The sequence below is a fragment of the Phascolarctos cinereus genome, unplaced genomic scaffold (assembly GCF_003287225.1).
Source record: "Phascolarctos cinereus isolate Bilbo 61053 unplaced genomic scaffold, phaCin_HiC Scaffold_4;HRSCAF=312, whole genome shotgun sequence".
Lineage (NCBI taxonomy): Eukaryota > Metazoa > Chordata > Mammalia > Diprotodontia > Phascolarctidae > Phascolarctos > Phascolarctos cinereus.
In genome coordinates, this window is record NW_027555847.1 from 221,296,935 (window position 1) to 221,318,608 (window position 21,674).

At 42.5% G+C, this 21,674-nt stretch overlaps 1 protein-coding gene across 2 annotated transcripts in view; it reads right to left on the reverse strand.

Annotated features, from left to right (window-relative positions):
• TTYH3 (tweety family member 3) overlaps nucleotides 1-21,674 on the reverse strand; it is a 241,389-nt gene that overhangs the window by 90,933 nt on the left and 128,782 nt on the right. For both annotated transcript variants that reach the window (XM_078152926.1, XM_020975229.2), the window contains exons 5-7: nucleotides 19,774-19,869; nucleotides 16,997-17,069; nucleotides 16,549-16,624 (exon numbers count right to left, since the gene is read on the reverse strand). In XM_078152926.1, the coding sequence (XP_078009052.1) occupies nucleotides 16,549-16,624; nucleotides 16,997-17,069; nucleotides 19,774-19,869 (245 nt within the window). The remainder of the gene's footprint in view (nucleotides 1-16,548; nucleotides 16,625-16,996; nucleotides 17,070-19,773; nucleotides 19,870-21,674) is intronic.

The window sequence follows — 21,674 nt, forward strand, 5'->3', positions numbered from 1 at the left end:
AGACAAACCTGAGTTCACTGGAAAGACATGAACTGATGCAAAGTGAAGTGAGCAGAACCAGGAACATTGTACACAGTATCAGCAACATTGTATGATTATTAGCTATGAATGATTTAGCTCTTCTCAGCAATACAATGATCCAAGACAATTCCAAAGGTCTCATGATGGACATCCAGAGAAAGAACTGGAGTATGAATGCAGATCGAAGCACACTATTTTCACTTTATTTTTTTTTCCCTTTTGGACTTTTTCTTCTTTCACAACATGACTAATATAGAAATATGTTTTACATGATTGCATATATATAACCTATATCAAATTGCTTGGGGGGGGAGGGGAGAGAGGGAGAAAATTTGGAACTCAAAACATTTTTTTTAATTAACATAAAAAACTGTCTTTATATGTAATTGGACAAAATACTATTTTAAAAGAAAGAGGGAAAAAAGGAAACCTGAGCTCAAATCTGGCCTCAGACTCTTACTAACTGGCCTCTTTCAACCTCAGTTTGCTCATCTGTAACAAAAATAACACCTATCTACCTCCCAAGAAATAATAGCACCCATTCCCACGGTTGCTGTGAAGAACAAGCAAGATAACTTTTGAAGAGTGCTTTGCAAACCTAAAGCACTATATAAATGCTAGTTATTATTATAATAAGCATCTTTCCCCTCAAATTATCCTATATTGGCTAATATGGAAATATGTTTTGCATGATTTCACATGTATAATTGATATCATATTGCCTGGCCTTCTCAGTGGGTGGGGACAGAGGGTAGAAGGAAGGAAGAGAATCTAGAACTCAAAATTTAAAAAGACTGTTAAAAATAAATAATAAATTAAAATTTAAAAAAATTATCCTATACTTATCTTTGCACACGCTGTATTTCCCTAGTAGAAGGCAAATTCCTTGAAGGGAGGAAGATAATTTCATTTTTTGCCTACGTATCACCAGCCTCACAGAGTATGCATTTATTAAATTTGTTAAATTGAATTAACAACAGTGTAGTAGGAATTGTGGGGGGTGCACAGACATTACAGGCCTGAAGGCCCTCATCTGAAAAATGATTAGGCCTCACTCCCCTCCATTACTCTGTGGTCCAGGGACACTGGCTTCCTTGATTCTCCTTGTACAGGACCTTCCATTTCCCAATTCTCCAGGTGTTTTCACTGGCTATCCTTCTTGCCTTGAACTCTCTGCCTTCTCATCTCCACCTCCAAGTTTCAAACAGAGTCTCACTTTCTGCAAGATGCCTTTCCTAATCTTCCTTAATCTCAGTGCCTTCCCTCTGATATTATCCCCAATTTATCCCATCTATATCTTGTACATACATAGTTGTCTCTTCCATATTAGACTCTGAGCTGCCTTGGAGCATGAATTGTTTTGTTTGACTTTCTTTGTATTCCCAGCACTTAGCACAGTACCTGGAACACAGTAGGTGCTTAATAAATGCTAGCTGACTGACAAAATGAGGACGCTGAATTACTGTTGTTATTTTTGGTTAGTCATTTCAGTCATGTCTGATTCTTTGTGACCCCATTTGGGGTTTTCTCGGCAAAGATACTAGAGTGGTTTGCCATTTCCTTCACATTACAGCTCATTTGACAGATGAGAAAACTGAGGCAAACGGGGTGAAGTGACTTGCCCAGGATCACACAGCTAGTATGTGTCCAAGGCCAGATTTGAACTCACAAAGATAAATCTTCCTGACTCCAGGCCTGGTCCTCTGTGCACTCTGCCACCTAACTGACTGATAATGAAATGAGGGCATTAGATTACCTAATTTTGAAGGTCCCCTTCTACCTCTGACATTCTAAGATTTTTCATTCTAAGACTTTTCACTACCATCCCTGCCATAAGGGAGCTGAGAGTCTCATGAGGAAGGCATAATTAGATTCACCCAATGATAACTAACAGCACAAGGCAATAGGTGACAAGTGCCAAATGACTGGTACAGACAGCAAGCAAAAAAGTTAGTCCCTGGGCCTCCCCATCAACTGGATGACTGGTCATGGGCACAGGCAAACTTTGAGGGTGTACAAAGCATCTGATATTATAAAATCTCATAGCAATTCCTTTGTAGCAAATCACCGTGCAAGTCACAAAAAGGACTCAGAAGGCAACGGCTGGGTAGACCAGCAGACATTCAGTTCAGTCACTTTTAAGTTGTGTCCTACTCTCTGTGACCCCATTTGGGGTTCTGTTGTTGTTTTTGGCAAAGATACTGGAGTGGCTTGCCATTTCCTTCTCCAGATGAGGAAATTGAGGCAAATAGGGTTAAGTGACTGGCCCAGGGTCACACAGCTAGTAAGTGTCTGAGGTCAGGTTTGAACTCAGGAAGATGAGCCTTCCTGACTCCAGGTCCAGCACTCTGCTCCTATGAGACTTTCCCAAGGAGGACAGGTCTCTCGGGGAGATTCTGGTGTTAAAGAACAGGCCGAGTCAAGGGAAAGAAAGGATAGAGAGGTGAGATATAGAGAGAGTTATCGAACACAAATGCATACAATTGTATATTGCTCTCTAATGGTTTCCTGTGTGGGATTCATGAATAGGGTGTTGGATGGTGTTAGAAAGAACCTTAGACATAGCTGTATGGCTCTGGTCAAGCTGGTTAACTTCTCTAGGTGTCAGTATTCCCACCCAGAAAATGAAGGAATTGAATTCAGCAACCTTTAAAATCTCTTGTAGATCTAAGTTTATGATTCTATGAACTTGTCTCAAGTCTGAGAATTCTCTTGTATTCCTCTGTGTGCCTAGCATACAGCTGGGCACCCAGTGGTGTCTGGTGAATATAACTGAATTTTTTAGATTTTAGGGTAGGTAGTAACACTTTGAAGGAGGAAAAAAACCAGGAGATTCAAAGATGAAGAGGAAGAGAGACGGGCACAGTATTGGTGAGGACAGTGAGTGAACCTCTGGGATGAGTCACAGTATAAAACCAGCATACCTTCCCCTCAGTCGGCATCTGCACTTGGCTAACTAAAACTCAGCTCCCGGACTAAATTTTAACAAGGCTGCCCTGTTTTCACACACCTCCTTCCTCTGCCTCTGAGTCTCTCCTAATGTCAAGATGGATGAGCAAACACTGTTCAGTTTGAAGACTCATGGGGTGGAAAATGGCAGCTACCACATACTGGATGGGTGACCTTGGATAAGTCACTCATCCTTTAAGGGAGTCAGGATCAGTAGGTCCTGAGAAAGCTGCAGAGGGGCTTTCTGTTTCCTGGGAACCAGGAAGTAGTTACATGTCAAAATGAGCTGTAGGAATAGAGGTGGGGGTGGGAGGAAGCGACCAGTGAAATTGCCAAAGGCTGAAAATGTCATAACCAGGGTGAAGATCAGGCTGCATATAGGCCTTCTCCAGTGCATTCAGTCCTTAACACACTGATTTTCTTTGTGATAGAAAAAGATGAAGTGTATCTAGTTAAGGAGGTGGGTGGGAAGGGAGATGACACCCTTCACATCCTTCACAAATGGTCCTCACCCCTCTGTTTTTGACCCTCCTGCCTCTAGTCTATGCTGGGGCAAGAGGTGGCTAGGCCACCTCCTGCTGGGGAATAGAGCAGGGCGATTACCAAGCCAAGGGGAGACATTCTAGCCTTTCAGTACTGCAGGCTGGAGATGGAACCCAACAGCTGTTATTTATGATTCATTAGGCGACTCCAGGCTGCTCACACCAGCTGTCACCCTTCTCCCCACTGCATATATCTCTCTGGGACAATTTCTGTCTAGAGCTCATCGGAGCTGGTAAATGGCAATTAGCCAGGTCTGAGGAAGGAGAAGGGAAATGGGGAAGGGGTGTGTGTGTGTGTGTGTGTGTGTGTGTGTGTGTGTGTGTGTGTGACAGCATGTAACAAAGAGTCACCAGATGCATCTCACCCCATTCCATTCTGACCCATGGACAAAGTCACTAACCCTTTTCCTTATCTACAAGTGGGTGTAATACTTCTGTCTCATCTCTCTCGTGTGGTTATCATGAGAAGGAAGAAGAGATAATTAATGTACTTTGAAAAAGTTAAAAATTTCAAACAAATGTAAGTCATTACCTATTTTGTTTATTACTAATTACTTATGCCCAGACTCAAACTCCTATCAATGCTTCTAGAACAGAAGTTCTTAACTGGAGTCTAAACTTTTAAAAAACATATTTTGATAACTGTATTTTAATATAACTGGTTTCCTTGGTAATCCTATATATTTTTTCCTTTTTTTAGGCAATTGGAGTTAAGTGACTTGCCCAAGGTCACACAGTTAATAAGTGTCAAGTGTTTGGTCTGAGGCCAGATTTGAACTCAGGTCCTCCTGACTTCAGGGCCAGTGCTCTATCCACTGCACCACCTAGCTGCCCCTTAATTCTATATTTTTTTTAATGCATTTAAAAACTTTCTGAGAAGAGATCCATAGGCTTTATCAGAATGCCAGAGGGGTAGATGACACAAAAGTGGTTACAAACCCCTTCCCTAGAAGAATATGCTCAGTCAGAGCTAAAGACGTAGATGGGGAAATGGGATGTACCACATAGCAGCAGGCTCCTTGTGAACCCTGCCTGGGCTCCAGCAGTGTGTGAACAGCTTGAGCTACATTTAAATCCCAGCCTGGTCATTTAATAATCTATGTGATCCTAGGTAAATCTCTTAACCTCGAGATGCCTCAGTTTCCTCATCTGTAAAAGGAAGAAGGTAAGTTCCTTAAGAGTGGGCTGTTTTCTTTCAAATCTTTCTATCTTCTAGGGAGAACACAGTGCCTACCTGATACAGAGCGAGCCCTTAAGAAGTGCTCTTTGATTATATGAATCTAAGAAATGACGAATGAGAAGAATGCAGAGAAGCATCTAAGAATACTTAGAGGAACTGATGCTGGGGAAGTAGAGTCAAGAAAACAATATACATAATGACTATAAGAATATACATGAACAAAACAAAACGAGCCCAATGTATAATATGGCATCATGACCAAGTTTGGCCTCAGAGAAGAGTTGAGGAAATGACCTTCCTCCCTCTCTCTCCCTCCCTCCCTCCCTCCCTCCCTCTCTCTCTCTCTCTCTCTCTCTCTGTGCAACGTCTGCAGACTGGTAATATAAAATATTGCATATGCTGTCAGACATGGTTCCTTCCTTTCTGTTGTTATTTAGTCCTTTCAGTCATGTTCGACTCTTCGTGACCCCATTTGAGGTTCTCCCAGCAGAGATATTGGAGTGGTTTGCCATTTCCTTCTCCAGTTTATTTTACAGATGAGAAAACTGAGGCAAACAGGGTTAAGTGACTTGCCCAGGGTCACACAGTTAGTAAGTGTCTGAGGTCAATTTTGAGCTCAGAAGGATGAGTCTTCCTGATTTCAGTCCTGGCACTCAATCCACTGCGCCACTTAGCTTTCTTTCTAATTCTTTGTCAAAAAGGATGGCTTACTGGATTGGGGAGGAAGTCAGATATGTTCAGAAATAAAGGTGATACAAAAACACATTATTGTTTGTTGTTTTTTTTAAAGGAGGAGATTGGACTAGATGACCTCTAAGGTGCCTTTGACATCTCAATCTATGTACCTATGATGCTGTTCTGGGGGAAGGGACCTGGTGAGCTACAACCACATTAAGAAGCAACAATAAGTCCTTTTTCTTCCTTCTCTTAAACTCATTAACCCAATCACATGGGAAAGAAGAAAGGGAAAAAACACCTGATTTTTTTTCCCTTTTCACTGTTTGGCCTTTTTCTAAGCTTTCAGCTCTCCAAAGGGACCTCAGAAAAATCTGGGGCTGGGGTTTTGTAGTGTGGAATCAGGGTCCCAGTCCAATGTTACTTTGTTGTGTTTCTAGAAAGTTTGACATTACTGAAAAGGCTTATGGGTAGGCTAGAAGTTTCTACCCACGAAGAAATTTTCTTTCTAATGGGAAACTTTGCTTCCTATAGGTAGACTAGTTGAAAACATATATTCAACTTGCTATAATCAATTTTCATTAATATTTTACCTTTCTCAGAATATTACAACCTTTCCTCCCCCTAACTTGGCCACTGTAACGCAATGATTCTCCCATTATTATAGCCCCTCATCAATCTCCTTACTTTGTAACCCCCCTCCCTCCCAGCTAACTCTGTACCTCTCTCACTGGATTTTTCTGCATTCTCTAAAGATTATACGTTGTTTAGCTACACTCAGATGAAAAGCAAGTCTATGACACGTTTGTATGTCCACGGTCCTGTTCTTTCTTTGTACAAGAAATTACAATGCCTCGATTAAGCGGAGGTCATAGTCCTCTGGGTTAATTTGCCAACAGTTGGTATTTCTATATGACATCCCTTTTTTCTTTAAGTCCTTGAACCAGAAGAATGAGGGGGAATTCACTTAGAAGGCCTTTTTTTTTTTTTAAATTTCACTACCAAATTTAAGATGTAGGAGAAAGAGCTATGAACTGGGTATTCAAAGCAATCTGGGCAAAGCTAATCTCAGCTTTGTTACTAATTCACTCTGTGATCCTGAGCAAGTCACCTACATTCTTCCCTAACCTGGGACTTACTCTGGACAACTAGTCAAAGTACCTTTGTAAATCCAGAGTCACATCTCTGCCATGATGAGGCATCAGCATATATACCTGTCTCCTCCACCCTAACCTTTTAAAATAAAAACACAAACTCTAAACAAATGTGTAAAATATATTTGTTCATTAGAGAAGCAATCATGGCGTAGCAGGTACAGAGAGCTGAACTAGGAGTCAGGAGGACTGCGGCTGCTACATACTGGCTATGGGAGCTTAGACAAGTCATCTAACGTCCGACTGTGCCAGACAGAAAACTGAAGGGCCCTTACTAACCTACATCAGTGGAGGGAATTTCCTTACCAGGAGTCCCCTTAACGGATCCATTTGAAAAAAAAAGTGCACATTAATAAAACAATTAACATGTTGTATCTCCCTATTTAAAAAAACTGTATTGATGTCTTTTGTTTATAGTTCATGTTCCTTTCTGAACATATCTCTTCTCCATCCAGCTAACTTTCTCTCAAAACAAAGGTTTTAAAAAAAATAAACAACAAATAACAACAGCTCAGCAAGACTACCTGACACACTGATTGTGCCTGACAGCAAATGCAATATTCAATACCCATAGTTCCCCACCTCCCCATATATTTTCTCTTTGAAGCCAAATTCGATCACTAGAATTACACTGACTTACTCTTCTGATCTCTTATTTTTGCTGTTGTTACTGCACATACTGTTATTATCATTAATATTTCTACATAATTGTAGTCAGTTTTACATTCTTATTCTGTTTTCTTTACTCTAGATCCTTTCACATGCAACCTATACTTATCATTCCTTATGGTACAATCCTCCGCTACACTCACATACCACATTTCTGTGGCCATTCATTCTCCAGTCACTGAACCTACGAATCATTTGCAGTTTGGGGTTTTGAGGGAGGTTTAGACTATCGTGGATAAAACCACTAAAATCTTTTGCACAGATTGGCCTTTTTCCCCTCTTTGCAATAACATCCTTAAGTGATCACTGAGCCAAATGGCACACAGTACTTATTGTATATGACTACTGCTTTTCAAAAATGCTATATCAATTCACAGCTCTAACAACAATGTTAACAGTGGGCTAGTTTCTCCATAGCCCTACCAATACTGAATTTTATAGTTTTTAATTATTTTTACCAATTCAGTGGTGTAAGGTTTATTTCTCAAAGTTGTTTTAACTAGCATTTCTCTTTATCATTAATTTCAATATTTTTTTCCAGGTGGTTATTAAAAATGCATTTCTTCTTTGTAGAACTGCCTATTCATATCCTTTAACTATTTATTCATTGGGGAATGGTTGTTACTCTTAAAAATCTGTACCAGTTCCTTACAGGTTTTAAATACCAGATTTTTCACAGAAATATTTATGGCCGAGATTGCTCCCTAATCTGTTTCTTTCCTTTTTATTATGAATGAATTGTTCTTTTGTTACTCTCCTATGATAAAGTACATCTGGCCTAGGTTCAATATGGCTCAGCCATTTACTCACAGGCAATTGATTCATTCTAGCCTCAATTTCCCCCTTTGTAAAATGAAGGGGTTGGTCACTATAATCCCTATAATGTTTCTTCCAGCTATAAATCTATGAACCTCTTAAATGTACTTTCTAGTCATTATTCCTTATCCATCCTCCCCCCAAAAAATTCTATATTATCTTCTGCTATAAAAACATGTTCAACTGAAGATCAGAATTACCACACTGAATCAGACCCATCATCACTCAGATCAGTAGTAAGGTCTCTGATGGAAAGTACCATAATCTGGTGGCAAGAATGTTATATACATCTATTTTTTTTCCCCAGAGGTGGAGGTCTATGAATATGGAACATTGCATATTCTTTTTATTTTCTTTTTTTGGTGAGGCAATTGGGATTAAGTGACTTGCCCAGAGCCACACAGCTAGTAAGTGTCAAGTGCTGAGACCAGATTTGAACTCAGGTCCTCCTGACTCCAAGCCTGGAGCTCTATCCACTGTGCCACGTAGCTGCCCCTTGCATAGTCTTTTAGACACAATTGTGCTGGTTTTGAAGAATTGCCTTTTTTTCTTTTCCTTTTTCTTTTTTATCCTTTATAACAAGAGACAACTTGTTATATCAGGAGCAGAAAAGGATAAATTTTTAAATTAAGATGATATAAAAACATACAAGTATTCATCAAAAAAATCAAAATTTGTTTTTTGGGTTGGGCTTCTTTTTAAAAGGAAATAATGCTGGGGCACAACAGAGGTCATGAATTCATATCTTGGTTCTAACACTGTCTGAATGACCTTAAGTAATTTTACCTCTCTCAGACTGCTTTCCCACCCGATAAAGGTGGATAATACCCATTTTACCTACCTAATAGGGTTGTTTTGTTTTGTTTTGGTGAGAAAAGGCACTCGGTCAACCTTAAAACTTCCCACTGTGTGGTCTTAGTGCTATTAAAACTTAAAACTGTACTGCAGCTTTTGGGACATACCATATAAATGTGAGACATTATCAGGGGAAGAAGAAAGGGAATAAACATTTATTAAGCACTTACTATGTGTCAAGCACTCCACTAAGCACTTTATAAGTATTATCTCCTCTGATCCTCACAACCACCCTGGGAGATGGGAGCTATTACTTTTCCCATTTTGTAGTTAAGAACACGGAGGCAGTCAGCAATTAAACGACTCACCCAACATCACACTGCTAGTAAGTGTCTGAGGCTGGATTTGAACTCGGGTTCTAGACCCAGCCCTTTATGCACACTATGCCTCCTATCATTGCTAAACGTCATAATGGGGGCAGGCAGGAACAAGGCTGTCCAACGCAGTTTAGCAGAAAGGGCACAGGATTCCTCATCTTCCTCATTTGACCGAATGGCTTCTGAGGTCCATTCCTACTCTAAATCTATGGTCCTGGGATCCTGATGTCAGCTTCCTAAGGTTACAGAAGCATTTCCCAAACATTCTAGTTCCTCTTGAATGTATGAAGTCTCTCATCCAGAAACATATCTAACTTACTGTCTAACTTTCCTCTGAACTCAATGATCAATAGAATCATGTATCAGCTGCTGCTGAATAGGAGCCATCCCCTACAATGAAACCTCATGGAAAAGAAAAATACCCAGATACGTTAAAAGATATCCCTGACTGGAAGCTGCAGCTGGAGTGACGTAGGATTTCTATTTTCGGTGGGTGCTGCCTCTCAGTGTAACAAATTCTATAAGAGACTATTCATTGTGTGAAACTGGACTTCCTTCATTTGTCCTCAGTGTATCTCCGTCTCATGTATTCTCTTCGTCAGTTTTCAGGCTTCAATCACTTCCTCTACCTTTAGGGGGTTTGTTCCTTCTCCACCCACCCCCAGTCTGCGCAGCTCAATGAAAAGAGATCTGGCTTAGCAGTTAGAAGTTCAGTCGTTTTCAGTCTGCCTGATTCTCTGTGACCCCATTTGTTTTTTTGGGTTGGTTTTGCTTTGTTTGTTTGGTTGGTTTTTTTGGCAGAGATACAAGAGTCGTTTGCTATTTCCTTCTCCAGCCCATTTTACAGATGAGAAACTGAGACAATCAGGGTTAAGTGACTTGCCCAGGTTCACACAGCTAGTAAATGTCTGAGGTGAGATTTGAACTCAGGAAGATGAGTTTTCCTGACTCCAGGCTTGGCATTCTATCCACTGTACCACCTAGCTGCCCTACCTGGATTCAAATTTCGCCTCCAATGTTTCTTGGCAGTCTGATCTCAGACAAATCACTGAATCTCCTTGGGCCTCAGTTTCCCCATATGTAAAATGAAGGGGTTGGACTAGATGGTGTCTGAGGCCCCTTCCAGATCTAGATCTATGAGGTGAGGTTATTAGGAGTTGTCTTTTTTTTTTTTAAGGGGCCATCCCAGCCCCTTATCTGGGATTACATTTTAGCTTTATTCAAAGCAACCAGAATCAGCTGTCCTCTTGGACAAATAGCAGCCTAGCACAGCAGATAGAGCACTAGGTTTGAAGTCAGGAAGAGCTGAGTTCACTTCAGACACTCACTAGCTACATGGCTCTGGGCCAGTCACTTAACCTATGTTTGCCTCCACTTCCACTTCTGTGGAATGGAGATAATGACGGTACCTACTCCCCAGAGCTGCTGGGAGCAGTACATGAGATGATACATATGAAGTACTTGACAAATCTTCAAGGGATATATAAATATGAATCATTAGCATAATTAATATTACTGCTGCTTTCTTGATCAACCTCTGGGAAGCCTTGGCTGAGCCCCCAGCCCGCAGTAAAAAGGAGGGAAGGAGAGATTGGGCCCCTGAGCACATGAAAGGGCATGTAGGTAATCAACCAGGCATTTACAAAGCACCTATTCTGTGCTAGGCAAAGGATATAAGGATGCAAATGAAACAACATGTACACATATAAGTGTATAAAAATAGAGAATATGGAATGGGACTAAGTTCATTGATTAAAGAGAACTCCCAGAGGAGGAAAGTCCCTCTACCAATGCAGATCGGCACCTTCTCTGTGACTAGGTACCTGAGAGGTGCCTAGAAAGCAATGAGGTTAAGTGACTGGCAGTAGAGGGTGGGATGTAGGCCAATGTGTTCACAGTAGGACCCAAATCCATATTTTCCTGGCTCTAAGGCCAGCTATCTAACATGTCATACTGCCTCTCCTACAAAATAAATACAAGGTCACTTTTGGGGGTCACAAAGAGTCGGACACAACTGAAAAACAACTGATTAAAATTTTGGGGTAGGGCAGCTAGATAGCACAGTGTGGGTAGAGGGGCCAGGCATGGAGTTAGGAAGACCGGAGTTCAAATTCAGCCTCAGACACTGACTAGCTGTGTGGAACTGGTCGAGTCACTTACTCTTGTTTGCCTCAGTTTCCTCATCTGTCAAATAAGCTGAAGAAGGAACCACTCCAGTTATCTTTGCCAAGAAAACTCCAAATGGGGTCATGACTGAAAATGTCTGAATAATAACAATTTTGGGGGTAGGAAGTCACTAACACCTAGACAGGAAACGGAAAACTTAATGTAGGATGTGGCTTTTGAACTAAATTTTGAAGGAAATTAGGAATTTTAAGAAACAGAGATATCTTTTTCTATATCTATGCCCTATCTCTTTAATTAAAGTATAAGATCCATTAGGTAAAGAACAATTATATATCCTTTGTTTTTCCCCCACAGCTCCTGGCCCAGGCCCAGGACCTGGACAAAACAAGGTCTCTTAATTGTTTTGAATGAAAGCTCACTCAGCCCCTGTGATAGAAGGGAGGAGGGAGAAGGAGGGAATGTTCTCCAGCTCCAAGGACAAGGACACAGGGTTGGAAGGGATGCAGGAGGTTGCCCCAGGAAAGAGAAGAGTGAGATCCCAGGGCAGCATTCTCCACTCCCCACCCCCACATTCCAGTCTTATAGAGAGCTCAGCCTAAAGTCTGAATCTCAACAACCATCCACATAGGGACTGGAAGGGCTGCTCTCCAGGCTCTCATGCTCTTCTGGGCAGACAGTGGAAACAGAGCGGGGACAGTTCTCTCCCAAGTGGCCACTCACTTTCTCTGGGGCCAAGTCAGGTCACAGTGGATGGAAGAAGACCACCCCAACAGACATCAGGCCCCACCTTACAACTGCTCTCTGAGCTCTCACTGGGCCCAACTGTTCAATTTTACTGAATAAATCACCCACAAAGTTGCTACACTGTCAACGGAAATGACTGATTAGGCTGGAAAATAAGTCTCCAAGCCCATAAAATAAAGGCTCCCATTGTACCTTTGTGTTTATTTTGCAACAGGAAACCAGGACACAGGGACTGGGTCAGCTCATCACAATGGCACCTCGGCTGATGAAAGCAGGCTCAGGGCATGCCAGAGGCTCCCGCGCCCTGGGGCAGCCTGCTTACAGACTTTTCTCTTTGCCTTAAGCTGTTACCTGGCTCAGTAGAGGAGCTGATCAAAAATAGGATGAAAAGGGTTTGGGGTTTGGTTGTTGGGTTTTTTTAGATCAACCCAAAACACATTAATCTGTCAGCTCTAAAAGGAAAGAGGGTGGGGGTTCATCCATAGTGGACCAAATCAGATTAATTCAAGGTCGTTAATTCTGGCTCATTATTGGACAATTAGTAGAAGCAGCTGAAAGGAAAGCAGACCTCCAGCTGTCCCTAATGCTTTTGTTCATGGAATCCCATAGTCAAGGTTAAGTCTCTGAAACCTTGCCTGCTCTGCTACAGGGCAGAGGAAACAGCCCCAAACTAGCTGAGAATCAGGGCTAGTTATCAATGAAACGGCCAGAGAGACATACATTTGCATGTGACTGCCCTGTAGCATACATCTGACCTGCCTTAGAGGAACCTTGTAAATAAAAATCCAGCATTTCCACCCCACATGTGTTCACTAGTCCACATACACTGTACAACTGACTGTCCCCCACCAGTGAATAACAATAACAATAATACTAGCTCAAATTCCTATAAACCCTTTAAGGCTGGCAAAGTCAACTTTACATATAATATCTCCTTTGGCACAAACATAGGGACATAGATTTTAGAGCTTGGAAGGGGCTTCAGAAGCCATCCAACGCTGTCATTTTACAAAGGAGGAAACCAAGTCCCAGAAAAGTTAAGTGACCTTTCCCAAGGTCACACAGGCAGTAAACAGCTGAGCCAGGATTCACACTCTGGCCCAAAGGATTCCAAGTCCAGCCCAATCTCCACTGTACCATGCTGTATGAATGGCAAAGGGTAATCTTCTACTCACATGATGTCATTTGGGACCTTGCCTAACAGGACTGTGGAGCGACGGAAAGAATGTGAGCTTGGTGCAAAGCCTTTACCTATGTGCTCTTGGGGAAATCACTTCTGGTCTCTCTGTGCCTCAGTTTCCTCATCTGTAAAACAAGAGGGTAGGACTGGCTAGCCTCTGATGTCCCCTTCTGGCTCTAAGCCTGTGATCCTGAGTGGGTGAGGCATGATAAAGGACTACTCATCCCTAGGTCTCACACACACACCCACTCCCTTCCTCCACTAGCTTCTCCAGATACTTAACCAGTATCCTGTCACAAAGAAATGAGTCGATATCCAAAAAAGAGATGAGGGAGGGAGAAAGAAGCAGTCCCTTGAGTGGGAAAGGCTGAGCACTCCTAAAAGAGCCCTCCTTTATGCATTAGCATCATCCGGGCTGTGCTTCCCTACCAGCAAGGGAGATGGGCCACCAGGCCCCTATTCACTCCTTTACTGGCTGGATCATCCACTCACCACCAGCAAAGTAACTAGGATGGCGAGAAACAACGGGAGAGTACTCTAATTTTCCCCTTCTCCTCACTTTTATTTCTTGCCCTCCTTAACTCTTTTTAAAAATCTTGGAATCATAAAATGTTAGAAATGAAAGAGATTTAGGCTATGATCTGGCAAATCTCCTCATTTTCATAAATGAGAAACTAAGGTCCAGAGAAACAAAGGAATGTACGTCGAAGCAACACAACTGGGAACAAGGACCTAGCTCCTATGACTTTCTAATCTGGTGTTTTCTTAGTTGCCTCCTCCCTTTTTCAGAAGCTGCTCCCTTTCTTCTCAAGGTACTGTCCCCCGGTTATCTCTCTTGCTTCAAGTCTGTAACATCTTCTATGGACCAGGCTCAGTATCACCGAATCCCAACACTAATGCCCCTTTTTACAAAGCAACCAGCGTTTCCTACTTCCAGCATGTAACTTATAAAGCATTTTACCATAGGTAATATATAGGACATTTACTATCAGGATAGAGTTTCCATAGCAAGCAGGAGCCCAGAGACATCAACATTGATTTTTAGTCTCACCTCCTCCTTCGAGCCATCCACCAGGACACCAGAACCCTTTGGCCCAGACATCTTGCTATCCGCCCTGCTAAAGCCTCCTTTTTCCCACCAGGATCACAGACTCTTCATACTGGACCTCTAAAGACCAGTTCTCCATTCCTACCCCCTGTGCCAGGGAGACTTAATCTCAGCTGGGTCACTTCTAGATTGGAAAAACCTGAAATCAAGGTTCATTCAGGGTTCTAGTGACTGCTCAGGGCTCTTGGATTCCAACTGTCCTTCCCACAATAGTTAGGAAATATTGGTCTCACTCCTGCCAAAATGCAGTGGAGAGAGTTCCATGGTACCATATGGCCCTTTCCCTTATGATACTGGGAAAAGAGACAGCATCCTTCAGAGCACAGATGTCCTTCCTTCCTCATCACAAGAGTCCTGAGCTCCTAGGCATATCATAGGATTCAGAGATGAAAAGGACCTTCAATTATCATCTAGTCTAAGTCTTCTTCCATTTTACCTACAGATGAGGATGCTGAAGACCAGAGATTAAATGTCACATCCAATGTCACAAGTAGCAAGTTAGCAACATTTAGGCCTGAGATCCTACAAACCTGGTCACTCGTTGTGAATTCTGGCTTTAAACTTGACTCGTGATAATCCTTCTGCCTGGTGTGCCTTCTCCAATCCTCCATCTCTGCCTACCTATACAAATTCTACCCCATCCATAAAGACCCAGGTAAAATGAGGCAGCTAGGTACTGGAGTGATTAGGAGACTGGGACTGAATTCAGATCTGGCCTCAAATACTTACCTGGGCAAATCACCTAACTTCTGCTCCCCCTTGTATAATGGGGATAATAATAGCATCTACCTCCCAGCGTTCTTGTGAGGATAAGATGAGGTAATATTTGTAAAGTGCTTAGTCCTGGTAAAGTGCCTGGTACGTAGTAGGTGATTAATAAATGCTTATCTCCTCCTACAATGCCTCCAAGCCTAGTTGTCAGATGATAATTAGCAAATGAGGTAGGCAGTTAGGTATAGTAATAAGTTCTCTGGCCCTGGAAGCAGAGAACATGTTCAAATTCTATCTCTGAAGCTCACTCCTGTGTGAGCAAGCTTCATCTTCCTCATCTGTAAAATATGGAGATTATACTAGTTGATATCTAAACACCTTTCCAGAGCTAATTCTATGGTTCTAGGAATGGGACAGAAGGGGGAAGGGGAAAGAAGAAGAGTCAGATTACTCTAGTAGAAGGAGCCTGGGCCTGGGTTCCCATCCTCACTCCCACCTTAACTTGAAGCTGTTTCACCTCTGGAGACCTCAGTTTCCGCATCTGTAAAATGGCGGCACTTGCTTAGCCTTACAGAAAAAGGAATACTCTGAGGACCAAACAAGATAAAAGATGATAAAAGCACTTTTAAGATGTTTTCAGATGATGCTTTCAGACATTTCCCTGAAGCCTTGCCTTTTAATCCCAGGTCACAATGACCTCTCATCTCAGAGGTCGTAGAATTATCACAGTCAGAACTGAACAATGGGGGACTTGATTACACAGTGCCATGTATTGATCTGTAGTTGTTTCAGGTGTCCTTTGAAAGTAGAGGACACACGGCCCAAGAGCAAACACCAATCTCATTCCATTTTTTTCCTTCCCTTCCAACACAACAGAGGCTCAGAAAATGAACTGGACCTGTAATTTCATTTCAATAGGTAGCTCATTTTACCAACGCAAATATACAACTGCTCCACACCTGAGAATTTGATAGAAGGGTTATTTTTGTCTTTTTTTTTTAAGAGAAAGGGTTCTTAACCTGAGTTCCACAATCTTTTATTTTATGCATTTAATAACATTATTGTAAGATACGGTCCATAGGCTTCACTCATTCATTTCAACCAAAGCGTTCCATGACACACACAAAAAAGTTTAAAAAATAACATGTCTTAGAGAGTTGTTTGGAGCCTCGAACCCTAAGTCTTCCTAACACCAAGATCAGCTTTCTTGCTAATATACCACACTGCCTCTTACCTGTCATATCAGCTCACTCAAATTCAAAAAATGTCAACGGCTCATTAGTTCAAATGCCAACACTCATTCCAGCTCCCCTCCTCCCTCCAGACCCTTTTCTACATTACCAAGGAATATATTCCTCATCGACAAGGGCAGGCACACTAGTACAAAGGCTTTCATGTAAACTCTGAGCTACCTACCATGGGCAGAACCTCTTCAGCTCCTTTCTTCAGCTGGATATCTGACCCCTATGGGACATGTTGGCATTCATGGAGTCAGCTTACCTGCACCAAGTACTGAGTGATCTTCTACCATCTTAGTCACGTAGGTATCAGGGTCCACACAGAAGTCACTGGAACCCTAGAGGGAGAGGAAGGAAGGTAATGAAGATGCTATAGATTACCACCAAAAATGGAGCAGGGGCCTTGGAAGTAAGGGTCCTCACATCTCAGGCCCAGATTTTACTTAGCTGTCCCTGGGCGGAAAACAACCTGCTACATGAATTCACACTGTTACATGTATAAATGTGCTTGCCTCTCTTGGGGATTTGTGAAGGGGCCACCCTAAGCAATGATTCATAAGTGGTAGAATTTCAGACCCTGTGACAGAAAGCTGGAGAGATCTGAGTGTAGGGAGAGTATTTCCAACTTTCCACCAGATTGTAGCATTGTAGCTAGCCTCAGAGTGGAAATTAGGGGAAAGGAAGGTGACTTTAGCATCAGAGTCACTTACCACTGAGACTGCCAGCTCTAGCCCCAGGGATCCCCAGCTGATGACCAAGGCTAGCACACCCAGCAAACACACTCTAAAGGGAAAGAAGAGGACATGACATGTCAAGAGAGTCCCACACCCCCTTGACCCACTGACAGCTATAGTTCCCCACCCAACTACTTCAACTGGAATGACTTCCCAAATGTGGGGATAAGTAGGAAATAAAAATCTTGACTCCTGGCAGTGGCTGGAGTAATAGGAAATGGGAGCTTTACTTATCAGAGGCTTGGATCGCTAGGGAATTTGGCTTCACTAAGAATTCTCACATAGTAAGCTCTGGCCATAGTCAGAACCAGCACCTGGTTCAGAGAAGCTAGCTTGTCCTCTATGCTCAGTCCTACTCCCCAACCTAGCTTAAGCAACCTTCTGCTCCCCAGTGGCATGGGGATAGGGAAGGCAATCCCTGGTTTACCCCAGCCAATGCTGCAGATTCCAACTGTCCACAGCTGGGCCATGCTCCAGCCTAGACTTTATGGCCTGGAGGAATTGGGAGCAGCCAGAATTCTGTTCCCATTCCCTTTCTAAAATGTTACCCTCAAAAGGCTGTCTGTGACCTCATTTCCCATTGTTGGGGGCAGCTGTAGTTTGCATGAGACACACCCTTTTCAAACCCCAAGGCAAAATCTTAGCTTCTGCCAAAACAGCTGCACAAAACTCTGCTTGCTTACGAAGTTCTTGGTGGCTACCAGAGTGATTCACTGTACTTAGAGGCATTTGGCCAAAAAGGAAATGCTGCTGACTACAGGATGGCAGATACGTGGAACAGGAAAAGGAGAGAGCCACAGTGCCAAAACGATGAGTATCTCTTCAGACCGGGCTCAGAGACCTCCATATATTTCATTTACTTCCCCTAGGGTAAAACCCAGTTTTAAAATGAGGTGGAAATGGGAGGAGGTGGTGCAGCCATCTTTCAAGCTTTCTCCTTTTTTCAGGTCACAAGCTACTTATGACCTGCTAAGGTTCTGGAGACATGGCATTCAAAGCTTCCAGCCCTAGTTCACAGGTACCCATTAGGAAACAGAAAAGAAGGGAGGATTTTCAATTACACTCATTTCAAACATTAAGGGCCTACAGTGTGTTTCAAAGCACTGTGCTACAGGCAGCTAGGTGGACACTTACTAGCTGTGTGACCCTGGGCAAGTCACTTAACCCCAACTGCCTAAGGAAGAAAAAAAAAAGCACTGTGCTACAAAGACAAAAAATAAGCACTCTATATTTTAAAGAAAAAAATCACCGCCCTCAAGGAGCTTACATTCCACTGAAGAGGAAATCTAGTAGAAAGAGCTTGGGGATGGATTCTTGTCCCTCCTCTAGCAAGACAGGGAGGTCATAGGGCATAGAGCCAGTCTTGGAGCTAGGAAGACCTGAGTTCAAATCCCTTCTCTGACAATATTGACTGTGTGACCCTGGCAAATCACTTAACTTCAGGGTGCCTCAGACAACTCTCTAAAACAATAAATTGCAAAGAAGATGCCAATTAATACTAGTAGAAGGAGTTCCTCACCTAGTAGTGAGTTCCAGTTAAATCCCAGGCCTAGTCCCTAACCCTAATCTTCCTAAGAATATGGTGAGGATCCGATACATTAAGATACGTGAAAAGTGCTTTACAAACACAAGTATTTCAAGCAGATGGTATCGATCTCTTTAGTTAAAAAACAAAACAAACAAACAAAAAACCCTGGACTCAAAACCTAAACCTCCAATTCTATTATGTCTAGAGTGCAGTACAGTCTCCCATGCAAGAAACCTTTCTGTCCTTTCCAACAAAAAGCAGCTCAGCACTGTGGGCTCACAACCGTGCTGAGATCTGAACCTGTGGGCCAGGAAGAATTCACAGCATGCTGGGGACCCACAATCTCGCTTGGTCTGTTTCCTTTTCTATAAAATAAGGGGGTTACTTCTTTTAGAGATGGGAGACGACAGGTGTGAAATAATACCTTTGCTCTCAGACATGGTTGAGTTCTGCCAGTTGGTTTTGCTGACCTCACTTACCCTCCTCCCTCCCCATACCCATTGCCCCCCAACTCCCCCAACTCCGCCCCCCAGCCCTTTTCTTAATACATTTCTGTTCAAAGGGAGGGTCTGATGGGTTGTGGGGCAGGAGTATCTTCAGAAATGAAGGGGAGGTAGAAAAACAAAAAAGTATCAATAAAAATATTTTTTAAAAACACAGGAAGTGATAGTTACAACAGTTGATCTCTAAGGTTTCTTCTTGTTCTGACATTTATGGTCCTAGACTGATAGATCTTCCTCCCCAGTGTACCTGGAGTGACTGGGATTCCCCAATCTCCACTAAAGAACCAAAGGGAATTGGTTGGATTTTAAGTTGTTAATATATAGGGATTACAAAGATAACCACTTACAATGAAATACAGTTATAAAAATATTTTTAAAAACAAGTTCACAGACTCCAGGTTAGGGAACTCCTGCTCTTAGGGAAACATCTTTTCCAATCATAAAACTCAACTGAGTCCCAAGAGAATGTCTTTATTGGAATTTCTTTTCTATAATCTGTCTGAGTTGGAATTTCTTTTCTATAATCTCTCTGAGCGGAAGACTCTCATAAGATGCTAGGTATCTGGCAGTCGGTCCCTTTAGTAGATGGGATCATCCTGGGGCCTGATGAAAAGTAATTGGCTGGTGAGGTCAAAGCAGTCCACAGCCTTCTCTCCACCCACCGGCAGACACCTTCCCACCCCCACTCTGCTGAGCTTCATTTCAGGCTCCCCAGGACATACCCTACTAGGATGGCCTTGGAGTTCCGGATGAGTCCAAAGAGCACGAGCAAACAGATCAAGACATCAAAAAGGAGGAGGCCCAGGTACCCCAGCCACCTGAGGACAAGGAAGCAGACAGGTACAGGCCTTCTGAGAACACAAGCATTGCTGAGAGAGAGGCTACCAACAGCCTGTATGAGCCAAGACAAATATGCCAACTTCAAGAGTGACTGACTGCATTTCTTCCCAGTTTTTCTGTCTCAACATGGGACAGCCCCACTCCATTCCAAAACTAGAACTTCCCTTCCCACCCCTTCTTCTCTTTCCTTTTTCTAACTCCTATTCCTTCCAGACCCTATTTCCAGTAATAGGAGAAAAAGGTGGCAACCTTAATTTTACACTAAAGTTTCAGAAACCTAGCATGTTATCCCTTCAAGAGGGTATTTTCATTTTAAAAGAGGATATCAAGAGTTTTCTTCATCCTAAGGAATGACTGTGTTAATTGGAGGTTCTTAACCTTTTTTTGTGATATAGACCCTTTTGGTAGTCTGATGAAGCCTACAGATCCTTTCTCAGATTAAGGTTTTTAAATACATAAAACAAAATACATAGGATTACAAAGGAAACCAAGTGTAGTGGGAAAAACGTAATTTTTTTTTCCCATCCGAATTCACATTCGCCTTGAAATCTATCCACAGACCCCTAAGGAGTCCATGGACTGAGGGTCTAAATAGCAAATTTCCATGCAGAGAAAAGAACAGAAGGAAGGCCAAAAGTAAGCCAGCTTTGAAAGCTACAGGTTTGAACTTATTGTTGTTGCTGTTATTGAGCTGTTTCAGTCACGTCCAACTCTTCCTGACCCCATTTTGGGGTTTTCTTGGCAAAGTTTGCCGTTTCCTTTTCAGATCATTTTATAGATGAGGAGCTGAGGCAAACAAGGGTAAATGGCTTTCCCAGGGTCACACAGCTAGGAAGCATCTGAGGCCAGATTTGAACTCATGAATAGGAGTCTTTTGGATTCTAAGCCCAGTGCTTTATCTACTACACCACCTAGCTGCTCTTGAACTTCTTATGTACTTAATTAAAAAAAATGTACACAACAAAGATCTGAAGTCTTATGTACAATCCTCTTTTTCTGTTCTACTATGCATCTGGAAGGCAGCTCGGTGGTGCAGCAGACAGAGTGTCAGGCCTGGACTCAGGAAGACGCATCTTCCTGTGTTCAAATCTGGCCTCTGACATTTACTAGCTGTGTGACCCTGGGCAAGTCACTTAACCCTGTTTGCCTCAGTTGCTCATCTATAAAATGAGCTGAAGAAGTAAATGGTAAACCATTCCAGTATCTTTGCAAGAAAATCCCAAATGGGCTCATGAAGAGTCACACATGACTGAAAAACTACTGAACAACAACAGTGTATATCAAAATGCCCATTTTATTTGGTACTTGCTAAATTCAAAATAAATTGTTTTTAAAAAATGAATTTTGGGCTTCAGTGGGAGAGATCTTTATAAGCAGATACTTTGCCAAATATCCCTCACATCACACTAGGCCTACTCCTCTGACCTCTGACAGCAAAACATTTTGAATCTCCAAGTCATTAGAACACAAGAGAAGACTGATCTTCCCAGGGCTTAGGCTCCATCCTGGTGCTCAACACTTTCAGCAGAGAAATAATTTCCATCAGAGGACAGAGAACCAAGCAGAAATAGAGGCCGGCTGTTCCAACCAAGCTAGAGGTTTCCTAGGACTGAGTTCATCCCATAAGGTTGTCATGCCCAGCGTGGACAAGAAGAGTGTGTAGCTTAGAAGACAAAATTGGACTGCGCATGTATAGGTAAGCAGTGCTCAGAACAGAGAGCTGAAGAAAATGAAAGAGATGAGACCTCTTCTCTGGCTCTATCCTCCCTGGTTCCCAGACCTT